The sequence below is a fragment of the Heptranchias perlo genome, chromosome 8 (genome assembly GCF_035084215.1).
Source record: "Heptranchias perlo isolate sHepPer1 chromosome 8, sHepPer1.hap1, whole genome shotgun sequence".
Classification (NCBI taxonomy): domain Eukaryota; kingdom Metazoa; phylum Chordata; class Chondrichthyes; order Hexanchiformes; family Hexanchidae; genus Heptranchias; species Heptranchias perlo.
Window position 1 is genome coordinate 40129157 of NC_090332.1, and position 25258 is coordinate 40154414.

At 41.7% G+C, this 25258-nt stretch overlaps 1 protein-coding gene across 6 annotated transcripts in view; it reads left to right on the forward strand.

Annotated features, from left to right (window-relative positions):
• Window positions 1-25258, forward strand: part of LOC137324566 (acylphosphatase-2-like) — a 123583-nt gene that overhangs the window by 63188 nt on the left and 35137 nt on the right. The window contains exon 4 of one of the 6 annotated variants that reach the window (XM_067989002.1): window positions 502-1649. The exons of the other annotated variants lie outside the window; for them this stretch is intronic. Within the exon in view, the coding sequence (XP_067845103.1) occupies window positions 502-574 (73 nt within the window). The 3' untranslated portion in view covers window positions 575-1649. Of the gene's footprint in view, window positions 1-501; window positions 1650-25258 lie in introns of those variants that run through there. 6 annotated transcript variants of the gene reach the window in all.

A 25258-nucleotide genomic window follows, 5' to 3' on the forward strand; every position in this document is an offset into this window, starting at 1 on the left:
TAAAAGTAGCCCATAATTTATGGAGTATTTGGAAACTCCATGCAAACATATCACGACCAATTATGCAACTAATGGTTTACTATTAAAGATGTGATTAGTCCTTCCTCATAATCTGGTACAGATGAAGAAAGTAACAATTTTAAACAAAAGTTGATACAAACCATTTTTAATAAATACATATTCCATTGAATTTCTTCTATTTCTGGAATAATTTACTTTTCAATTTTTTTGTAGTTTAGGAGATATATAACTTTTATGTTTATATGAGGTAGCCCTAGTATCACATGTAAGAGTTATTTGAAACACTGCAAGAAGAGTGTTGCAGTGACATAATGCACTGATGATGTACTAGGGCACTCTCTGTGGGTTGGTGATAGAGACTCACACTATTTATTGGTCACATGGAAAATACTGATCTTGTAGTGGGAGAGGTATAAGGGGACCTAAGATGAGAAAATTATAATGGTATAACCATGTGATGTCCTTGTACAACTATTACAGATCATCATTTACTTGTCAGAGCCCTGGTAGTAGTCACTACTTTGCTCTCTTCGCTACAGAGTGTTGGATATAACTGGGATGAGAGACAAAAGAAGAAAAACCCTTTATCTGATTGCCTGGAAATTGCTTCATCTTTCCAGCACTCCTTGAAGAAAAACATCTTGACTCCAAATGTCCTTGGCCATTCTGATGGACTGCTGTAACTTTGGCCAGAAGCTCTGTTGGGACCCAGATATGCCGGCTCCCATTCTTACTTTGAAGCCTCTGCCCACCCCAAATAAAACCACTGATGTTTAGGGTGGGGGGCCTGTAAGCGAGAACTTCCTACTCTAGGAGATTGTGCTCCAGCATATGGTTGGAGGCCAGTACACCCAGTGAGATGAGGAGCACCAGTCTTCTGAAGAGCTCTAGTTGGGGGGAGGGCTGGGACATCCAGGCCAGGGAAGGAGTCTGGACTGCCAAAGATTGGGGAGCAGCTGTTCTTTTTAAAAAAAAATTGAAAATGACCCCTGCCTGCCGAAGACCCTGCATGCCATTACAGGGTCTTCGGCAGGCGGGTGTCCGCACATCACCGAAGGCCCGTTCTTGCCAATCCTCCCCCTGACCATGCAAACTCGGCAGGGTTGGTGGCAGGCACAATCCGGCATAACTGCTGGATTGGGCAGCTGCAGCTTTTCGGGCCCTTAGTCTCTGTCCAGAGTGAGCCTTGACTCAGTGATAGTGTTCCTGCCTCTGACCCAGAAGGCTATGGGTTCAAGCCCCACTCCAGACAGTCCCAGCAAGTAGAGACGAGAGTTCTAGTCTCTGAAAACTGGGTTGACATCCAGCAGGATGCTCATGTCCAATGGGAGCCGCTACCCCTGCTAATCCCCCTGGCCAATGATTGTGCCCTCACCCCCTGAGGCCCATAGTTTTGACTCCCCCAAGGCACACGATGACAAGTCTAATTTTTTTAAGATAAAATGTAATTTCAACAGGAAATTGAAAATTAAAACTTGATCATGAAAAACGTGAGATGATTTTACATGAAGACTTTGTAATGCAGTAACATCGGGTGAACTCTATTGTATCTGACGTACAAAATTCTGACTTGAGTGTGTTTGATATCACTGAATGCAAATAAAGCGTCTCAGCACAAAAACATTGATGTCATTCATCTCATCTGACATGTGTTCGTTGATCGAGCAGGACCTTGGAGCGAGTTGGTTGCAGCCACAGGCACTCCACCCTCCCAGCTGCAGGAAATCATGTTGAGGCAAGATGCCTCATGGGAATAAACTGGATGAAAAACAAACAAAACACTTTTCTCCTTAACCCTTGGTGAAAGATTTTTAAGGTCTACAGGATATTTACATATTGGGGGTTTTTGTGCTTTGACACTAAATTTTAATTTACTTTTCACATTTGAAATGTCTCTTAAAGTTGTTTTGTCATTTAAATCTTGCTTAGCTGTCTGTTCACTACACAGATGGATTAAAAAATATTGTGAGGTATTTCATAATTCAGCTATTTTCTTGAAGGGAATTACTTATTTTTTTTGTTGAGATAAGTCAGAATAACACCTCCACAGCTCCTGTGAAGTCTATCTTTGTGCTGTTCTGAATGATTCCCACTGCTAGTGTTCTAACCAATTTAAGAAGGCATGAAATGTTGGAATATTCAGAATTTGCATAGTCTAAGAGTACAAAACTTACAAGATATGTATGAAAGTGTATCTGACAATAGTGAGTTGATTTCATCAGAAAAACAAGCATTAGCTTAAATAACCTAACAAATAGTTCAGTTACCTAAGCAACACATAGCCTTAAATATATCGCCAGCAGAAAGTACACAGTGCATGAATCTGCAGTGGTGGGACATACTCCCCCTGACCCTGCTGAGTTGCCAATTTCAGCCATAGGAAAAAACTGGGAATAATGTGTAAATTTGAAATTATAATATTCTGTTCTGAGAACCGTTACTTGAAATTATTTTGTGACTTTCGCTTCAAATTTAAATACAATTAAAATGCACCTTTTTAAATTGTCTATCATTTTGACGTATAGGCCTAGAAATTGGTTCACACCAGCAACCCTGTTGAATTTCAGGCTGCTGCGTTGCTGGCAGCGGCCCTCAGGCATGTTTTGCAAGATGGGGGGGAGAAGGCGGAAAGCAGTCGGGAGGGAGTGAGGGGTGGGCTAGCGGTGGCCGGCCACAGTGTTCGGCACTGCAGTAGAGCCCGGTGGAGCACTCCTGCACCTCCCGGCTCCATAGTCAGGTAAGTATTTTTTAAATAACTTACCTTTTTGGTGGTGGCCACCAGCCGACCCTTTAAGGACCGCTGATTAGGCTGCATGTAGACCTGGCTTGGGACTGATTGCATGCAGGGCAGCCCAATTTTATATAGGGGCCTCAAAACAGGCGTTCGGCTCGCTATTTGAATAATTAAAGGGCCTGCTTCAGGTGTGGACCCAGAACACCTATTTTTCTGTCTTCACCAATATGGCGGGTGGTGCACTTCCACGTGTAATTAGTGTTCACGCCTCACCTGCCATATTGGATGCTAAGGTGCCTGTTTTGTGCCTGAAAAACGGGCACGGCACCATCGAATTCTACGCCTTAGTCTCTCACGAGACTTAGGAATTCCAGCATTTCAGGCTGAAATTATGTGCATTCTTAATTTGCACGCAACATACCACTTTCAGATGGTAGGGTTATTTCACCATTTATAGTTCTCACACCACTGTTGTCTCAGCTGGAACTGGAGACTAGTCTAACTGCTGAGATTCCTACAGCAGTCTAATTGTTTAGACCATCAGTCAACCAACGGGGAATGCTCTTACCCTTATCTGTTTGCTAACTAATGTTCCAACCTTTTATCTTGGAGCTCCAAACTAGGGATTGAAGTTTAACAAAATGGAAAATTACTTAGCAATTATCAGAAAACACCAATATTTATTTATTGAACACGTTGTTTGTGGGATACCAGCATGTGACAGTCAGAGCTGCTGAGTTTGAGAATTCATCCTTACACTGCAGCAGAAGAATAATTTTTACCCCCATTTGTCGACTAGATGTACTTGTGTAGTAGATACTTTTGATGTGGCACAACTTATTTAGTAGTCTTTTTAATGTTGAAAATATTCTTATTTTATTCATTCAATCTTGTGTATATTCTATTTGAAGAATAACATTATTGACATTTTATCCACTGAATAGGAACCCATGTGAGTATCACCTTCATTGTAAATGAGCACTTCGAAAAGCATCTTATTTCACTTTAAGTAGAGACTTGTGGTGCTGGAGTGGTCGTTGTACTTTCAGTAGGACACATATTATTGAAACAAAACAAAGGGGTAATGGGGTCCATTTTAACTCCCGGGCAGGAATGCAGTCTAATGAGCAGCCGGCCTGTCCAGGAGCGGCAGCAGGGAGGCCCAGCCAATTTTAACTGCCGGAGCATTAAAGAAAGAAAGACTTGCATTTATGTAGCCCCTTTCACAACCTCAGGATGTCCCAAAGCGCTTTACAGCTAATGAAGTACTTTTAAAGTGTAGTCACTATTCTATTAATATGCTGCTGGACGACTTCCTGACCAAAACAGCAGGGAAGTAAGCGGCTCTGCCCGGCCATTAAAATCGAGCAGCAGGAGGCCACCACAGGGGAGCTGAGTGAACAGTTCCCGGCACTAAGGTAAGGTGGTAAGAGAGGTTCCGCAGGTGATCACGGCCGGGGAGGACGAGGGAAGACCAGGGCAGGGGAGGTCAATGTTTCCTTGTGGGGCTGAGAGGAGCACTCCTGGGTCAGAAGGAAATGACAACATTGAAGCAACATTGAAGCAACCTACCTTGCTGGGCTTCTTTTGTCCCCTGCTCCTGTTCCCAGCAGGTCAGGCCTGGAGGTGAAGCCACGAGAACTTCCCTGCGCTGACCTGGGGTTAATATTGCAGTTGGGTCCTGATCTGCATACGTAAACAAGGACCCCACCAGCTTTAGGTGCATGTCCTCAGTGGCTGCAATTTAAAATTGCTATCGACAGAATTGGGGCCGGAGCTCAGCGGGTAAGTGTTCCACTTCATTGTGACTGTCCCCCCCACCTAGTTTCTGTCGGCGAGGGAGGCAAAATTTCCCCCCAAAGACCTGTTATCACAGATTTCTTAATGAAGTGATGCCTCATTAATAATGCATGATTTTTTTAAAAATGACTAAAACTGCTTACGTGTCCATAGCACTCAATTTCTACTGGAAAGGTGTCTCAGAGTGCTTTACAGGGCAGTGGATAATGAGTGGACACCGGGAGAAAGGGAAGAAACTCAAAAGCACAGATAAAGGGAAGAGTCCTAAGTAGGAAGTTGACAAGACAGATCCTAAGGTCAAGATTTCCAAATGATAGGGCAAAGTGGCTGAAGGAGTAGCTGCCAGTGGGAGAGTGGGGAACCTGAAGCAGGCCAGTTTCGGAGGACTGGACAAGAGGCATAACTGATGAAGGTCGAAGAGATATTGAGGGATAACATTTACCTGAGGAAGGAGGAAACCTCCGAAAGCTTGTAGATTTCAAATAAAAATCGTTGGACTATAACTTGGTGTTGTAAAATTGTTTACAATTGTCAACCCCAGTCCATCACCGGCATCTCCACATCATGGATTTGAAGGTGATTGTGATGATCATTAAGATCAATTCTCTGGAACATAGGAAGCAGTAGTGCTTGATAAGGATAAGGATAGGGTGATGGGGATCTTAGTGTGGGTGAGAATGCAGGCCATAGTATTCTGGATAACTTGAAGTTTATGAAGGGTGGAAGTTGGGAGGCTGCCAAGGAGAGCATTGGAAATGTCCAATCTTGAGATGATAAAGTCATTGTTTCAGCAGCAGAGGAAATGAGGTATGGGTGGAGGTGGATGAGGCTGCAGAGGTGAAAGCAAACAATCTTGGCAACAGTTGAGGTTGAGGCAAATAGATGTTTGCAGGAGCCAAAGAGGGTGGCTTTGATTTTGCTGACAATGTGCTGAAGAGCCTATTTAATAGTGTAGCACTTATATATTTTACTTCAAGGAGCTCCTGAACATTTACCTGAGGAAGGAGGAAGCCTCCGAAAGCTTGTGAATTTAAAATAAAATTGCTGGACTATAACTTGGTGTTGTAAAATTGTTTACAATTGTCAACCCCAGTCCATCACCGGCATCTCCACATCATATATATTTTACAGCAAAGGCAGAACGCATTGGTTTGAACAAGTGTCAACAGGTGAAATTACTGGAAAGGGTATTTGTGTCACTTTTTAGTTAGAGACTCCTGTGGCTACTTTGAATTTAAAGATGAAAGTTTACTTATTTAATTGGTAATTTGATTCACTGTTACAAGATTAAAAATTCTGATGTTATACAATGAGTTAAGGATCAACACATTGCCCATTTGTCAAGCTTCCTCTCATGCATAGCTGACCTTTAGCAGAAACTCCTTGGTGAATTGCATTTCATACAGTCCACACTCAAATAGTGCTTCCAGTTAGATTTTTTTTTAACTTGTGTCCTGATTTCTCTAAAAGTTAGCTCCAGGGGGCAAGACTGGGACTTAAGACTGGATAAGAATTTTAGTGGAGTTTAACCTTTTTTCAAATGTCCTTTTCAAAATCTCAGCGTGATTTTAGACTTTGCCAAGAAGGATTTTCCAGCTGGTTAGATATGTATAGTGCAGTTACTGTCAAAGTTCCTTCAATTCTGGTGCTAAGTTGGTTTGGCAATCTCAGAGAGCAGCTTTTAAAAGAAGATTACAAAAAATGACAACAAAAGACACCGCAGAATAGTTTTGAACAAGGAAACAAAGATAATGGACATGTAAAGCCTATATTGCATTCACCACCTAAATGGGCAACAATGTGTGCCTTGATAAAATGTAATACAAAAATGCAAGATTATGATATGCAACCAGTGCAAAGTGCCTTTAAAGGCCCCTATCAGTAACAAATAACATCCTATGTGACTGTGAGCATGGTAAACTATCCCTCCTCATCCCTCTCGACCTGTCTGCAGCAATTGACATGGTTGACCACACCATCCTCCTCCAAAGCCTCTCCTCCATCGTCCAGCTGGGTGGGACTGCACTCGCCTGGTTTCATTCTTATCTATCCAATCGTAGCCAGAGAATTACCTGCAATGTCTCCTCTTCCCGCTCCCGCACCGTTACCTCTGGAGTCCCCCAAGGACCTATCCTTGGCCCCCCTCCTGTTTCTCATCTATATGCTGCCCCTTGGCGACATCATCCGAAAACACGATGTTAGGTTCCATATGTGCGTTGATGACCAGCTCTACCTCACCACCACCTCTCTCGACCCCTCCACAGTCTCTCGTTTGTCACACTGCTTGTCCGACATCCAGTACTGGATATGCAAAATTTCCTCCAACTAAATATTAGGAATACCAAAGCCATTGACCTAGGTCCCCACCACAAACTCGGTTCCCTAGCCACCGACTCCATCCCTCTCCCTGGCCACTGTCTGAGGCTGAACCAAACCGTTCGCAATCTTGGCGTCCTATTTGACCCTGAGAAGAGCTTCTGACCACTTTTCTGCTCTGTCACCAAGACCACTTACTTCTACCTCCGTAACATCGCCTGTCTCTGGCCCTGCCTCAGCTCATCTGCTGCTGAAACCCTCATCCATGCCTTTGTTACCTCTAGACTTGACTATTCCAATGCTCTCCTGGCAGGCCTCCCGTCTTCCATCCTCCATAAACTTGAGCTCAGCAAAACTCTGCTGCCCATTTCCTAACTCGTAACAAGTCCCATTCACCCATCACCCCTGTACTCGCTGACCTACATTGGCTCCCGGTCCGGGAACGCTGTGGTTTTAAAATTCTCATCCTTGTTTTCAAATCCTTCAATGACCTTGCCCCTCCCTATCTCTGTAACCTCCTCCTGCCCTACAACCCTCCGAGATCTCTGTGGTCCTCCAATTCTTGCCTCTTGCGGGTCCCCGATTTTAATCGCTCCACCATTGGCAGCCGTGCCTTCAGCTCCCTAGGCCCTAAGCTCTAGAAATCCCTCCCTAAGCCTGTCCGCCTCTCTCTTCTCCTTTAAGATGGTCTTAAAACCTACCTCTTTGACCAAGCTTTTGGTCACCTGTCCTAATCATAGTATCATAGTAGGTACAGCACAGGAGGAGGCCATTCACCCCATGGTGCCTGTGCCAGCTCTTTGAAAGGGCTATCCAAATTAGTCCCACTCCCCTGCTCTGTCCCCATAGCCCTGTAAATGTTTTCCCTTCAAGTATTTATCCAGTTCCTTTTTGAAAGTTACTACTGAATCTGCTTCCACCACCCTTTCAGGCAGTGCATTCCAGATCATTACAACACGTTGCGTAAAAAAATGTTTCCTCTTGTCACCTCTGGCTCTTTTGCTGATCACCTTAAATCTGTGTCCTCTGGTTACCAACCCTTCTGCCATTGGAAACAGTTTCTCCTTATTTACTCTGTCAAAACCATTCATGCTTTTGAACACCTCTATCAAATCTCCCATTAACCTTCTCTGCTCCAAGGAGAACAACCCCAGCTTCTCCAGTCTCTCCACATAATTGAAGTCCCTCATCCCCGATACCATTCTAGTGAATCTCTTCTGCACCCTCTCTGAAGCCTTGACATCCTTTCTAAAATGTGGTGCCCAGAACTGAACACAATACTCTAGCTGAGGCCTAACCAGTGTTTTTTAAAGGTTTAGCATAACTTCCTTGCTTGTGTACTCTCTGCCTCTATTAATAAAGCCCAGGATGCCATATGCTTTTTTAACAGCCTTCTCAACTTGTCCTGCCACCTTCAAAGATTTGTATATGTGCACCCCCAGGTCGCTCTGTTCCTGCAGCCTCTTTAACACTGTACCATTTAGTTTACATTGCCTGTCCTCATTCTTCCTACCAAAATGCATCACTTCACACTTCTCTGTGTTAAATTTCATCTGCCATGTGTCTGCCCATTTCACCAGTCTACCTATGTCCTCTTGAAGTCTGTTACTATCATCCACATTGTTTACTACATTTCCGAGTTTCGTGTCATCTGCAAACTTTGACATTATACCCTCTATATCCAAGCCCAGGTCATTAATATATATCAAAAAGAGCAGTGGTCCCTAGAGAACACCACAATACACTTCCCTCCAGTCAGAAAAGCAACCTTTCACCACTACTCTCTGCTTTCTGTCCCCAGCCAATTTTATATCCACGCTGCCACTGTCCCTTTAATCCCATGGGCTTTAATTTTGCTAACAAGTCTATTATGTGGTACTTTATCAAATGCCTTTTGAAAGTCCATATACACAACATCAACCGCACTACCCTCATCAACCCTCTCCGTTACTTCATCAAAGAACTCAAGGAAGTTAGTCAAACACGATTTTCCTTTAACAAATCTGTGCTGACTTTCATTTATTAGCTCATACTTTTTCAAATGCCAATTAATTTTGTCCTGGATTATTGTCTGTAAAAGTTTCCCCACCGCCGATGCTAGGCTGACTGGCCTGTAATTGCTGGGTTTATCCCTCTCCCCTTTTTTGAACAGGGGTGTAACATTTGCAATCCTCCAGTCCTCCAGCACCGTCCCCATATCTAAGGAGGACTGGAAGATTGTGGCCAGAGCCTCTGCAATTTCCATCCTTACTTCCCTCAGTAACCTAGGATGCATCCCATCTGGTCCGGGTGACTTTTTTACTTTGAGTACTGCCAATCTTTTAAGTACCTCCTCTTTATCTATTTTTATCCTATACAATATTGCTATTATCTCCTCCTTTACTGCTTCATTGGCAGCATCCTCTTCTCTAGTGAAGACATGCAAAGTATTCATTTAGTGCCTCAGCCATGCCCTCTGACTCCACAAGAAGATCTCCTTTTTTGTCCCTAATCGGTCCCACGCTTCCTTTGACTACCCTTTTACTATTTATATGTTTATAAAAGACTTTTGGGTTCCCTTTTATGTTAGCCGCTAATCTATTCTCATACTTTCTCTTTGCCCCTCTTATTCCCTTTTTTAGATCTTGTCTGTTCTTTCTGTATTCAACCTGGTTCTCTACTGTATTATGAATCTTACATTCGTTATAAGCCTCCTTTTTCTGTTTCATTTTAATCTCCATATCTTCAGGGAGCTCTAGCTTTGGATGCCCTTCCTTTTGCCCTCATAGGGGTGTGTCTACTCTGTACCTGAACCAACTCCTCCTTGAAGGCCTCCTATTGTTCATTTACTGTTTTGCCAGCCAATTTTTGATTCCAATCCACCTGGGCAAGATCCCTTTTTAACTCACTGAAATTTGCCCTTCTCCAGTTAAGCATTTTCACATTTGATTGTTCCTTTTGCTTTTCCATAACTATTCTAAACCTATTGATATTATGATCACTGTCCCCTAAATGTTCCCCCACTGAAACATGCAGCATCCTCTTCTCTAGTGAAGACAAATGCGAAGTATTAATTTAGTGCCTCAGCCATGCCCTCTGCCTCCACAAGAAGATTTCCTTTTTTGTCCCATTTCATTCCCCAGAACTAGTCCAGCACTGTTTCCTTCCAGTTGTTCATGTGTTCCAGAAAGTTCTCTTGAACACATTTCAGGAATTCCTTTCCCTCTTTGCCCTTTACACTGTTACTGTCCCCTTATCTCCTTATTTGGCTTGGTGGCAAATTTTGTTTGATAATGCTCCTGTGCAGCGCCTTGGGACATTTTACTACATTAAAGGCGCTATATAAATGCAAGTTGTGATTGTTTCTCGTGTTCTTGAATTCTGCACTTCATGGATTTTTACCCACATTAATGAATATAGTCGTAGATTTTAGCTCTTGGGTGGAAAGAGATTTTAACGGTTCTCATTAACATTCTGCCAGGCAACTGCCCACCAGAAATTGACATAAAGACGCAGCTGGCTGGCTGCCAGCAGGCAAAGATCAGACGACCCAGAGGCCACGTGCTGGCAAGTTGCGGGGGAGCGCTACAGGATTCCGCAGTTAGGAAACCGGGGGTGCGGAGCCCGGGGTGGCAGGAGCCCAGACTTTCCTTGTGGTGTCCAGTGGAGCACTTCTGCCTCTCCTGACCACACAAAAGAAAGCTTTTTACTTTCCGTTTAAGGCCTCTATTGGTTGTCCAGCAAGTTTCACAAGTTGGAGCGACCACAGCAGTCGCTCAGCCAATAGGCTGTTTAATTGCCTCGGGGTCCTATCTGAGCAACAGGTCCCCGCCTAACATATGTCAGTAGGGCATCCGCCTGATTCAAGTCAGCGCATCAACTGCCCGGCGTTAAAATCACTGCAGGCAGCATCGGAGCGGGAAAAAGAATCACTCGATTTTAACTCCCATTCCGCCAGTTTCTGCAGGCCGAAGGGAGTTAAAATCCCCCCACAGTATTTTGAAATTTTGAATTATTAGATAAAATTGAAATACTGGACTTTTAAAGTAGTTCTATATAAATAAATAATCCCAAGTCCCAAAATAATTGAAATATTTAAATCTCATCTAATACTGGTCGATATTCTTGTAAATTATTAATTACTAGTGGATTTTTGAAATTATTTGTTCTTGGATGTACGTGACACCAGCAAGACAGCATTTATTCCCCATCGCTAGCTGGCCTGAGGGCCATTAAGAGTCACATGTTGGCCAGACGAGGTGTTTTTACAACAATCCAGCAGCCTTCAAGGTCATTCTTCTGGTGCGAGTCCACAAATTACCAGATTTATTGTGTTCAGTTTCACAAGTTGTCATGGAGGGATGTGAACTCGTGACCTTGGTGTTGTTAGTCCGGTACCATAACAACTTACCTTCTCCTGTGACATTGCTCACAATAAGTGAGATGATATGCAGTCTTCTAAGGACAGGATCATTACATCATGAATTACATTTTCATTCACTTTTAAAAAAATAAATGTGGCTTCATCCATGTCACCAAGGAAATAGAGTAGTAAAATAAATGTTTTGAAAGCCAGGCAGTTATTGCTTATTATAACAAAGGCATAGCACCTCAGGCTTTGTTGTTTGGAACCCATTTTTCTGTGTCTTTTAACACATTGATTTTTGGGAACCATTTCCCTCTGTCATGGTTTCAAGAAGTTAAATTTACCCAATAAACCTGAAGAAAATTGTGCCACAAGTCTTAAAATAGTGAAGAGGATACAGACCCAAAATAAAGTGGGGCTCGATTGTTCATGTGCGCACTGCTGGATCCATGACTGCACGCTGACAATCAGAGGCCTAACTTCAAATAATAAAAATCCTAAAATGCAAGTCTTTAATATACAATATTGAATGAAGAGTAAACTAAAATTACCAACAAAATGTAGAAGATCATGTCACAAACTTTCAAATAATAAGGAAGAAACAGTGGAAAAAGAAATCTGCAATGTCTGGAAGTCAAGAAAACTGAACACATTACCCACAATCACTCGTGGGTTTATGCAGTCAACAGCTGTGCATGTTTGGTAGGGCACAGTCCAAAGAAGAGTTTTGGCAAGAAAGCCTAGCAAAAGCAGCTCCAGTGCAGGGTTCAGGCCCAAACTGTCATAGATGAAGAGGCTTACAAGTAAAAACAATGCCGAAGAAATTCAAACAGACGAAGCAGAATTCTTCACGTAAATTTAATGATGATGTTTTCAAACGTTTAATTTTGTATGTATTTATTATGTTAGAAACTGAATATTGCACAATATATTACTATTTTTTCAAATGCTCAATTTCAAGAAAGGTGACATAACAAAGGAAACTGATCATATTAATAGATTTGAGGAGAAACTTCAGCAAAAGAATTTGGGCAGAAAAGAAGTAGGAGTGGAAAGAGGAGGGAAGGAGGGCACAAAATAAAGAAGCCAAGAAGAAAACAAAAGTGTCATTGAGAGAATGAAGAAGTTAAGGAAGAGTGAGAGGGGAAAAAAAAGGAAATAAAAAGAAGGGGTGGAATGAGCACATCAATGGTGAAATAACAAGGACTAGAATTATGTGATGCACTTGTGAAAACGGAGGCAGAGTATTGAGGTCGCTGCTGGTTCTCTGCCAAAAGTAACCAACATGGACAGCTTAATCTAAAGAAATTAGGGAATAGAAATAGACCCTGGTGAAGCCTGCTACATCATCTGAGCAATGAATAAGGTAATGGGGAAATATAACAAGACAAAATCCTGGACAACCTAACAGGCCCTTGCCTCCTGCCAGCAGTAGTGACTCAATAGAATCTGGCTTTCCTTCAGACTGTGTCTCAGGCAACTGATAGATATCAAAAGCTGCATAAATCAAAGAGTGGATGAAGTGAAGCAGGATATGACCTTGCTCAGACAGGAATTGACCAGAAATGGAGCCAGGAGTATCAAATCATAAGACCAATTAATGTCTGCCTTGAAAGAGATAGATTTCCTGCAAAATACAATAGCAGAAATTAATAATAAGTTGATCTATTTGGAAATTTGTTCCAGCCACAATAATCTATGGCTAATTCATCTGCCAAAGAGAGTAGAGGGGAAGGGTATAATCGATGTTCTCCAGGATTTATTAGCCTGGCTTTTGCGTGCATCAGAATCTCCAAAGATGGAAATTGAGCAGACATTTCAATCCCTGCTACAGATGGTAATTTTTAAATGCTCAAATTTCAAGGAAGAATGGTGAGCTAAGGATGGGAAGTGATCATTTGAATTTTTTTTATTCGTTCATGGGATGTGGGTGTCGTTGGCGAGGCCGGCATTTGTTGCCCATCCCTAATTGCCCTTGAGAAGGTGGTGGTAAACCGCTGCAGTCCGTGTGGTGAAGGTTCTCCCACAGTGCTGTTAGGAAGGGAGTTCCAGGATTTTGACCCAGCGACGATGAAGGAACGGCAATATATTTCCAAGTCGGGATGGTGTGTGACTTGGAGGGGAACGTGCAGGTGGTGTTGTTCCCATGAACCTGCTGCTCTTGTCCTTCTAGGTAGTAGAAGTCGCGGGTTTGGGAGGTGCTGTCGAAGAAGCCTTGGCAAGTTGCTGTAGTGCATCTTGTGAATGGTACACCCTGCAGCCACTGTGCGCCGGTGGTGAAGGGAGTGAATGTTTAGGGTGGTGGATGGGGTGCCAATCAAGCAGGCTGCTTTGTCCTGGATGGTGTTGAGCTACTTGAGTGTTGTTGGAGCTGCACTCATCCAGGCAAGTGAAGAGTATTCCATCACACTCCTGACTTGTGCCTTGTAGATGGTGGAAAGGCTTTGGTGAGTCAGGAGGTGAATCACTCGCCGCAGAATACCCAGCCTCTGACCTGCTCTTGTAGCCACATATGGCTGGTCCAGTTAAGTTTCTGGTCAATGGTGACCCCCAGGAAGTTGATGGTGGGGGATTCGACGATGGTAATGCCGTTGGATGTCAAGGGGAGGTGGTTAGACTCTCTCGTGTTGGAGATGGTCATTGCCTGGCACTTGTCTGGCACAAATGTTACTTGGCACTTATCAGCCCAAGCCTGGATGTTGTCCAGGTCTTGCTGCACGTGAGAACGGACTGCTTCATTATTTGAGGGGTTGCGAATGGAACTGAACACTGTGCAGTCATCAGCAAACATCCCCATTTCTGATCTTATGATGAAGGGAAGGTCATTGTTGAAGCAGCTGAAGATGGTTGGGCCTAGGACACTGCCCTGAGGAACTCCTGCAGCAATGTCCTGGGGCTGAGGTGATTGGCCTCCAACAACCACTACCATCTTCCTTTGTGCTAGGTATGACTCCAGCCACTGGAGAGTTTTCCCCCTGATTCCCATTGACTCCAATTTTACTAAGGCTCCTTGGTGCCACATTCGGTCAAATGCTGTCTTGATGTCAAGGGCAGTCACTCTCACCTCACCTCTGAAATTCAGCTCTTTTGTCCATGTTTGGACCAAGGCTGTAATGAGGTCTGGAGCCGAGTGGTCCTGGCGGAACTCAAACTGAGCATCGGTGAGCAGGTTGTTGGTGAGTAAGTGCCGCTTGATAGCACTGTCGACGACACCGTCCATCACTTTGCTGATGATTGAGAGTAGACTGATGGGGTGGTAATTGGCTGGATTGGATTTGTCCTGCTGTTTGTGGACAGGACATACCTGGGCAATTTTCCATATTGTCGGGTAGATGCCAGTGTTGTAGCTGTACTGGAACAGCTTGGCTAGAGGCGCAGCTAGCTCTGGTGCACAAGTCTTCAGCACTACAGGCAGGATGTTGTCGGGGCCCATAGCCTTTGCTGTATCCAGTGCATTTAGCCGTTTCTTGATATCACGTGGAGTGAATCGAATTGGCTGAAGACTGGCTTCTGTGATGGTGGGGATACCGGGAGGAGGCCAAGATGGATCATCCACTCGGAACTTCTGGCTGAAGATGGTTGCAAACACTTCAGCCTTGTCTTTTGCACTCACGTACTGGACTCCGCCATCATTGAGGATGGGGATGTTTACAGAGCCTCCTCCTCCCGTTAGTTGTTTAACTGTCCACCACCATTCACGACTGGATGTGGCAGGACTGCAGAGCTTTGATCTGATCCATTGGTGTGGAATCGCTTAGCTCTGTCTCTAGCATGTTGCTTCTGCTGTTTAGCATGTATGTAGTCCTGAATTGTCGTTTCACCAGGTCGGCACCTCATTTTTAGGTACACCTGGTGCTGCTCCTGGCATGTTCTTCTGCACTCCTCATTGAACCAGGGTTGATTTAATAGATTCAAGAAGATTCTTCAAAATTGCGGCACTGAATATGAACATTGAGTTCGAGGAAAAGAAAAGAAAAAGAAATCAAAGAAAAAAAAGGGAGAAGCCTGGATGTTCATTTGGTTGTTGAGCTCTGGACAAGCAACAGGGGTCTGACCACCTCTGACCAGGGAAAGGAATGAGACAGGTATTCAATACAATATATTAGAATGTGTCAGCGCTAGTTACGCTTAGGTCTGAAGCCTCTTATATTGGCTTGGCAACCTTGGACCATAGGGCAAAATCTCAGAGCAATTTTTCTAATGCAGTGTGTTCAGCCTCAAAGGGGGAAGGAGAGGATTCAGAAGTTCTTTTCCTGTTTTTTCACTTTGACCAGGGAGATGAAGCATGAAAATAAATTTTTTAAAACTGCAATTGATAGAAATCTGAAACAAGAACCGAAAATGCTGGAAAAACACAGCAAGTCCATCATTAAAGATAAAAGACAGTTCAACATTTCAGGTGTAACCCTTCATCAGAACCAGAAACATGTTATGGTGGAGGGTTATACTTAAAACATTAACCTGTTTTTTCTCTTTAGAAATGCTGAAGGACCTGTATATTTTGAGTTTCAGCTTGGCTCAGTGGTAATAGTCTTATCTCTGAACCAGATGTCCTGGGTTCAAGCCCCATTCCAGGACTTCAGCACATAAATCTAGGCTGATACTTCAGTACAGAGGTAATGCTGCATTGCTGGAGGCACCGTCTTATTGATGAGTCATTTAATCAAGGCCCTGTCTACCTATTCAGGTGGATGTAAAAGACCCTTTGGCACTTTTTCAAAGAGCGGGGAGTTTTCCTCGTGTCCAGGTCAATATTGATCCCTCGACACCACCAAAAACAGATTATCTGGTCATTTATCTGATTTCCTGTTTGTGAGAACTTCCTGTGCACAAACTGGCTGTTATGATTACCAACAAAATAATAGTGACTAGACTCTAAAAGAAATGTATTGGCTGTGAAGTTCTGAGGATGTGAAAGGAACTATATACATGCACATTTGTTCGATTGATATCTATCTATCTTTCCTTTCTTATTTCCAACATTTTTGGGTATTCAGGTATATTGCTGGTAGAGAGCAGAAACAGGTGGAAACAGTGGCAGCAATCCTAAGAGGATCCAAGAGATCAGCAGACAGACTTCATAAAAATTAACCAGGAATTTTGTGAATTCCATAAACTTCTGTGCCAATTCGAATCTGAGTCACCAGCCCCAGAGTACAACTTTTTTGCAGGTCTTATAATTCTAAAGTTAGATCAATTCCAACTGATCTATGGTGAAATGGGAAATTGGGGACATGAAATTGGTTAAATCACCAAGCTTGAATAGTTACTTAGTGGAACTCTGCAAAATAATTGCAGCCCCAGTTGGAGTGGGTATTACTGAAAGACTTTGAACAGATATACCAGGATTCCAAATTCTCCAGTAACCCGTGGTACTTTTACTTCAGTGTTGTGCAGTAGTTACAGGCCCATCTAACTGTTAAATATTGAGTGCAAAGTATCAATAGAGGTACACATATGGCATATGGAGTCAGTGCTCCTACATATTATACATGGTGATGAAGTAGGATTTGTAAAAGACTCGAAACATATACACATATTGTCAGACTCCTCACTCAATAAGTACCCCACCATGGTCTTTTCATTGGATACTGATGAGGTGTCCAATATAAGGTAGAGTAGACGTACCTGTTCTATGCCTTCAGCCTTGATTTTCTTGAGTTGATTAAAACTCTGTACAATGCTTTTCAGCCTTGACTAAGTGGTAGAGGGTAGTTCAGGCTGTGTGGATCAAGGTGGCAGAGTCAGTCAGTGCTATCTCCATTACTCCAAGATCTGGCACACAGTGCAGGAAGAGGTTCAATGATCTCACATGGGTAGCTTAGGTTAGTTCAAGCACTTTTTCCAATTTACATCCTCTACAACCTTGACTCAGTGGTAGCGTTCTTGCCTCTGAGCCAAATCAAGCACTAATCCAAATATACTACATCCACTGGTTCCCCTTTATCTACCCAGCTAGCTACATCCTCAAAAAAACTGTAATAGATTTGTCAAACATGATTTCCCTTTCAGAAAACCATGTTGACTCTGCCTAATCATAATATGATTTTTAAGTGCCCTGTTACCAGGTCCTTAATAATGGATTCCAGCATTTTCCCAACGACTGATGTCAGGCCAACTGACCTATAGTTCCCTGTTTCCTCTCTCCCTCCTTTCTTGAATAGCGCTGTTACATTTGCTAGCTTCTAATCCACTGGAACCATTCTAGAATCTAGGGAATTTTGGAAGATCACAACCATTGCATCCACTACCTCTGCAGCCACCTCTTTTAGAACTCCAGGATGTAGGCCTTTAGGTCCAGGGGATTTGTTGGCTTTTAGTCCCATTAATTTCTCCAATACTTTTTCTTTACTAATCTTAATTACTTTAAGTTCCTCACTTTCATTAGACCCCTGGTTCTCCACTATTTCCGGTATGTTTTTTGAATCTTCTACTGTGAAGACAGATACAAAATATTTGTTTACCGTCTCTGCCATTTCCTTATTCCCCATTATATTTTCTCCTGTCTCTGTCTCTAAGGGACCCACGTTTACTTTTGCGAATCCCTTCCTTTTTACATACTTGTAGAAGGTCTTACAATCTGTTTTTCTATTTCTTGCTAGTTTACTCTCATACTCAACTCTCATGTATCTCTCATTGCTGTTTGTGGGGCCTTGCCTTGTGCAAATTGACTGCCATGATTCCCTACATTACAAAAATGACCACTTCAAAAGTACTTTTTTAAAAATTGATTCTTGGGATGTGAGCGTCGCTGGCAAGGCCAGCATTTATTGCCCATCCCTAATTACCCTGAGAAGATACTAATGGGCCTTCTTCTTGAACCACAGTAGGCCACTTCAGAGGGCAGTTAAGAGTCGACCACGTTGGTATGGGACTTGAGTCACATATAGACCAGACGAAGTAAAGACAGCAGGTTTCCTTCCCTAAAGGACATTAGTGAACGAGTTGGATTTTTATGACAATCTGACAGCTTCATGGTCATTTTTACTGATACCAGTTTTTATTTCCAGATTTTTAAAACTGAATTCAAATTCTCAAACTGCCACAATTTGAACACACGTTCTCTGGATTACTGGTCCATTAACATAACCATTACACTACTGTATCTGAACTTAATTTGCTGTAAAGTGCTTCGGGAGATCCTGAGGTTGTGAAAGGTGCTATTTCTTTCCTTTTCTAGCTTTAGTTACATCAAATGGTCATCTCCACTTTGTTTGAGTTGGCTGAGGGTATAAGGCAACGGTGTCCACTCTTCCCATTACAGCAGCCTTGGAACCCCAAGATATTACCATGAGGACAGAATTTGGCATCCAAGGCATAAAGTTAAAGGGTAAAGAATACAAGATTTGCTTATACACAGATTACAGTGTTGCTGCTACAGAATCCTCAGTCTTCCCTCCCACATCTGATGACATTAATTGGAAGATTTCAAAATACAAAGTTAATTGGGATAAATCAGATGCCCTTTTGTTAACATGGTACATTGGCGAGACCATGCAGACGCTGCGACAACGGATGAACGGACACCGCGCAACAATCGCCAAACAGGAGGGTTCTCTCCCTGTCGGGGAACACTTCAGCAGTCATGGACATTCAGCCACGACCTTCGGGTAAACATACTCCAAGGCGGCCTTCGAGACACACGACAACGCAAAATCGTCGAGCAGAAATTAATAGCCAAGTTCCGCACCCATGAGGACGGCCTCAACCGGGATCTTGGGTTCATGTCACACTACACGTAACCCCACCAGCGAACAAATGTTATCTGTTTTTAATATAACGGGTCATTGACTGTCTTCGTTCTGTCTCTCTTTTTTTTTCCCTTTTTTTTTCTTTCTTTTTTTTTCCTTTTTTTTGGGGGGTTGTATATTCAGTGGCCTTTTAGATGACACCTTTCTGTCTGCTCACTGTGATTGCCTTGGCAACGGGCAGTAATCACCAGGCTTTGTTATGTGATCTTAAAATGCGAAGGATTTGAAATTGTCACTTCCACACCGCCTGAGGAAGGGGAAAGCCCCCGAAAGCTTGTGGGATTAAAAATAAAATCGTTGGACTATAACTTGGTGTTGTAAAATTGTTTACAATTGTTAACCCCAGTCCATCACCGGCATCTCCACATCATGGCTTTTGTTAACTGACAGATCTTTGCGCAGTGACATTATGGGATATGACCTTGCTTTCTCCTAAAGGGATGATATACTTAGGTAGAATCACTGTTCCAAACCTAAAGTTGTATTTCTCTTCACAGATATTGACAGACCTGCTGTGTGTGTCCAACATTTTCTATTTTTATTTCAAATTTCTAACATTTGCAGTTTTTTTCTTTTAATTTTTTACTGTTTGGTTCACTGTCACTTCTCTTCCAGAAACACCAGCCTTGAGGAGTCCTGCTCTTCTCTTTATGATATAGTTTTTGTTTGTTTCTTTCATCCTATTCATTATTATTGTTCCTCTTCCTTATTTGTGGCTTCATGCTTCCTCCACAAGTTTTCAGCTTTTCAATAAAACCTATTCAACCCACTATTTCTCTTCCTCTCCTTTTTTGTTTTATTCAGTTCTATTAAGGTTAGCTGATCTTAATTCATCAGTTTTGATGAAAGGTCTATGCACAAAACATTAATCTGTCTTTTCTCTTTAAAATGCTGACGAGCCTACTGTGTATTTCCAGCATTTTCTTTTTTGTTTCAGATTCCCAGAATTTTCAGATGTTTTTTTAATTACATCAATTATTAGAGGTTAATATGTCCAAGTTACTGGTTAGTATTAGTAAAGACCCCTCTCTCCCTCTTACAGCCTGGTAGATAAATACTCTAAAGATGAACATAATGTTCAGGCTGAATTATATTCTTAATATACTCCCCTAGAGGTACAAGCATCGACTGCACATCCACCTTCTTCAAAACAACTGCGTAAAGTGAATACACCAAGCTCACAATACTTCCAAGAATCCAGTATTCCAAAAACAAGCCATTTGACATTTTTGTAAAGTTTCTTACAAGTCAGCTTGATAAGATTAATTGAAGTTAATAAAATCTTACCCTTTTAAATTCAACCTAAATCATTTTGTTAAGATTAAAATACACTAAAGCTGACACTGTACTTAATATACTATTACAAACTGCTTCATGTCTAATTCATTGCTTCATTCCAGTTCATCTAGTCCATTGATTGCATGAATCAAATAAGAGCCAAAAATTAATTAACTGGCTTTAAAACAGAGAATGGAATTCCTTAAATACTGACAAGCCTGCTCATAAGTCATAAGTTATGTAGTTTTGTTTAACGTGTAATGGTATCTCCTCGTAACATGTATTTTCTTTGAATTATCAGTGTATACCTGCAAATACCAACTTAAAACTTACTCAGTAGGGCTTCGCTTGCACCCATAATATAGGAAGATAGGAACAGGAGTAGGCCACTCAGCTCCTCGAGCCTGTTCCGCCATTCAATTAGATCATGGCTGATCTGTATCTCAATTCCATTACCTCAATACCCTTACCTATTGCTCTCAGTCTTGAAAATTTCAATTGACTCAGCATCCATAGCCTTTTGGAGGATAAGAGTTCCAAATTTCCACTATCTTTTGTGTGAAAATGTGCTTCCTGATTTCACTCCTAAATAGCCTAGTTCTAATTTTAAGATTATGCTCCCTTGTTCTGGATTCCCCCACCAAAGAAAATAGTTTCTCTGTATCTACCGTATCAAATCCTTTTATCATTTTAAAGGCCGCGGTTAGATTACCCCTCAACCTTTTAAACTCAAAAGAATACAACCTACGTTTATCCAATTTTAAGCCCTGGTATCATTCTGGTGAACCTGCGCTGTACCCCCTCCAAGGCCAATGGTTCGGATCCCAAAACTGAATGCAGTACTCTAAATGGGGGTCTGGCCAAGCTCTGTACAACTAAAGTATCACTTCCTCACTTTTGTATTCCACTCCCCTTGAGATAAAGGCCAACGTTCCATTGGTCTTTTTGATTACTTTTTGTACCTCATACTTCCCCACATTGAACTCCAACCACCATAGTTTTGCCCATTCACTTAGTATATTTATGCTTCCATATACTCAACTTACTATGCCGCCTAACCTAGTGTCACCTGCAAACTTGGATATGCAACTCTCTATTCCTTCATCCAAGTCATTAATATATATGGTGAAAAGTTGAAGCCCCAGTACAGATCCCTGGGGAACATCACTTGTCACATCCTGCCGATCAGAGAACGTTCCCTTTATCCCTACTCTCTGTCTCCTAACTCCCAACCAATTACCAACCCATGTCACAAAGTGACCTCTAATTCCGTGCACTCTCATTTTTGCTAATAATCTCTTGTGCGAACCTTATCAAATACCTTCTTGGAGTCCATATAGACAACATTCCATAGGCACAGCCTGGGGTGGGGATGGGGGTGAAGAGAGAGTCTTTAACATTTATTTTGCTTTTAAGATCGAATCAAGTTTCTCCTGTTTTAGTTCAGGGCCCCAAGCTGTATAGTTAGGCAGCAGCATTGGGACTGACTTTTTATCTGCAATGCAACATAAATTCTGGCTTAAGCAGCATACCACAATGTGGAGATCCTCATTTACCACAATGTGGAGCCCTTCATTTACCACACTATATATTTTATTACTTTTGAAACCACATATTTGAAAAACTTCGCCACAAATGTTGGCATGAAACAGCTGATAGGTGTCCATGCATTTATACTTCTTGGAATGCTTTTGAGTTTTTTTTTAAGAGTTTAGGAGTTCAAGTGTCTCATTTTGTTCATGTACGTTTTATAACAAAGATAATTTTTAATACCAGTAATATGTATTTTTTGGACCACATTTAAGTCTGGCGTGCAGTGTGATACTGAACGAAATACTCCATGGTGCACATATATGCATCTGGTCTGGATATTTGATTTAATAGGTCTGTTTTCAATTAACTTTGTTTTGACTATACACTGTCTTTCAACATCAACAGCACAAAGTCACATTCTTTCTGTGGTATAGCAGGGACATAGTAAAGATAATAAATGGAAGGGGAAAAAAAGTTGTATAGTGTTAAAATTATAGGAGGTAGTAAACAAAAAAAGAGTTCAGCTTGAATTTGTCATAAGAAGGGAAGTTTTAGGAGTAATCAGCAAGGGGGTTCCATGTCAATGTCATGACCTTGTTTAAATGTTTAACATGCCATTGTTGGAACTCAACCATCAGCCACTGCTCTCGAAAAAGAATCCAGATGTGTCTGTAAGTTACATTGCAAATTGCATTTCATTTCTTTAACGGAAATACAGTCAGCCCCATTTCCTGTTCCCAAAATTCTGGTACATATTGTACACTCTCATTTTCTTATCAATTTTATGCAACTATTTTAGATTTTGATAAAATTGATTTAAAATGCATAATTTACAATATACTGTTTGCAGTGAATATATGATCACGTGATTTTGTTGGTGGGTTTATGTTGAAAACAGTGACAAAGTTCAGCAGATTTTGCTGAGCAGTTGCCAACATTTTGTGGGGTTAGAATATCAAATAATGGATACTGAATGAAAGCATGCCCAAGCTATTGTGTTATTATAGTAATTTAAGACATACCAGATGGAGACTGTATTTTACAGTTGCAGTGTTTTCATAGTATAAAACAATAATCTATTATCTACTGAATGTCTTCCCTATATTAAATCTTAACTGTTCTTAATATCAAAACCAGCATGTGCTTTTTTTCATTGTACGTGATTTATTTTTTTTAACTTGGTTAAAACATGAAGGGCAAAAGTTGTACTGTTTCAGAAAAGTTCAAGTGGAAGTAGATTATTTTAAAATTGTTTCATGAAACATTGTAAATTAGAAATGTTCTTTTGCTTTATTTGATCATAAATTAGAGATAGGGGTTTTGAGATAACAGCCCAGAATTTGCTGGGAAAAGAACGGCGTGTTAAATGCGCACGCCGTTATTAGTGTGTAAAAAACCCAGCAATTTGTGGCGAGGAAGAGCTACGGCGTGAGTTGCGAAGTGCTACAAATTGCTGGACACAGTTAGCTTCGTGAAGATGGCAGCTCGACGTCAATATCTCTGTGAGTTTCAAGAAATTGCTGCATTTGCCCTATTAAACTGAATTAAACTTGCCGCAGAAAGTTGGGGGCTGGTATTTAACGATGTATGGACCTGTTTAATGACAAGACTTAAGTTCTTGCAATGCTGCTCAACCTCGGAGGCCCAGAAAAGGAACGATTGAAACTATGGAATCTCACTCCTGCAGATAGTAAATTGTTCCGAGAGATTTTTAACATTTTTAATTTTTAATTTTTTTCTTAGTTTTCCTTTCTGTCTCTTTTCACTCTTGTAATCCAATCTTTATTTCCTTCTTTATTTCTTATTCTGTACCTGATTTGACACTAATTCACCTATTTCCTTCTCTATCGTTCCTCTGTTTCTTTCTCAATCCTTAAATCTCATTGTTGAAGGAGGTAGACTGTTGGTCCTGTTGTTCACCTAGGTCCCAGATGTCCCGCTGACGTCGCTGCGACGTTATCAGCATTTTGCGGCGCAAAAGATTTTAGAGCTAATTGATAGGGAAACAAATCTAACAAACGGGGCACGCCGCTTTGTATTAGGAACATAGGAACAGGAGTTGGCCATTCAACCCCTCGAGCCTGTTCCGCCATTCAATTAGATCATGGCTGATCTGTATCTCAACTCCATCTACCTGTCTTGATTCCGTAATCCTTAATACCCTTGCCTAATAAAAATCGATCAATCTCAGTTTTGAAATTTTCAATTGACCTGGCCTCAACAGCTTTTTGGGGGAGAGCGTTCCAGATTTCCACTACCCTTTGTGTGAAGCAGTGCTTTCTGACATCACCCCTGAACAGCCTAGCTTTAATTTTAAGGTTATGCCCCCTTGTTCTGGACTCGCCCACCAAAGGAAATTGTTTCTCACTATCTACCATATCAAATCCTTTAGTCATCTTAAACAATTCAATTAGATCACCCCTCAGTTTTCTATATTCAAGGTAATACAAGCCTAGTCAATGCAACCAGCCCTCATAATTTAACCCTTAGCCCCTGTATCATTCTGGTGAATCTGCGCTGCACACCTTCCAAGGCCCATTCACTGTACAGGTTTCTGAAATTGCAAATTTTTAGTGTTTAAGGTTTTTTTAAAAATGTAAATAACTTTTTTTCTGATAACGTATTTAGACATAAGGTGAACATGAGTGCTGGTGTAGACTGTGCAGTGTGTCTGGCTGCATATTCTTTCTGCCTGTGGTCGTTGCGGTCTGGAAATCCGTGGGTTTTGTGGGCATGGTGGGTCTGTGAGTAGTACCATATGTTGCAGCATTGCCCTTAGGTATGTACCATTTAGAAAGCAGCTGACAATGTTAGCTTTACAGCTGTCCAGATTACATTGCGAACAGATTGAACCCACAGCAATGTGTGCACGCACTCGTGTATGTGTGTGCATGTGCACGTGTGTGTGTCTGAGATTGAAGCCAACCGAAATAGATTAAATTTTTGGTATCATAGAAAGATGTGTATTGAAGTGCAGCTCATTGTTTTAATAAAAACAAATACTATTTACTCAGAATGATTAATTCCCTGTGAACGGGGCTTGGGTTTGCAGACTATTGGACTAATTTAATAGATGTGCAAAACCTTTCAGAATCATTCAGACTCCCATTTGAGTAATTACAAGCTAATTTTATTTATATAATATAAAATACATGTTCAAATTTTAATAAATAAAAAGCACAATGCTTATTTTGGATTCTTCTCCTGTTGGACACAAAAATCTCAACTAGATGTTGCTTTTTAAAGAAAGAAAGACTTGCATTTATATTGTACCCTTTACGACCTCACGTCGTCCCAAAGAGCTTTACAGCCAATGAAGTACTTTTGAAGTGTAGTCACTGTTGTAATGTAAGAAATGCAGCAGCCTATTTGCGCACAGCAAGATCCCACAAACAGCAATGTGATAATGACCAGATAATCTGTTTTTTAGTGATGTTGGTTGAGGGATAAATATTGTCCAATACACTGGGAGAGCTCCCC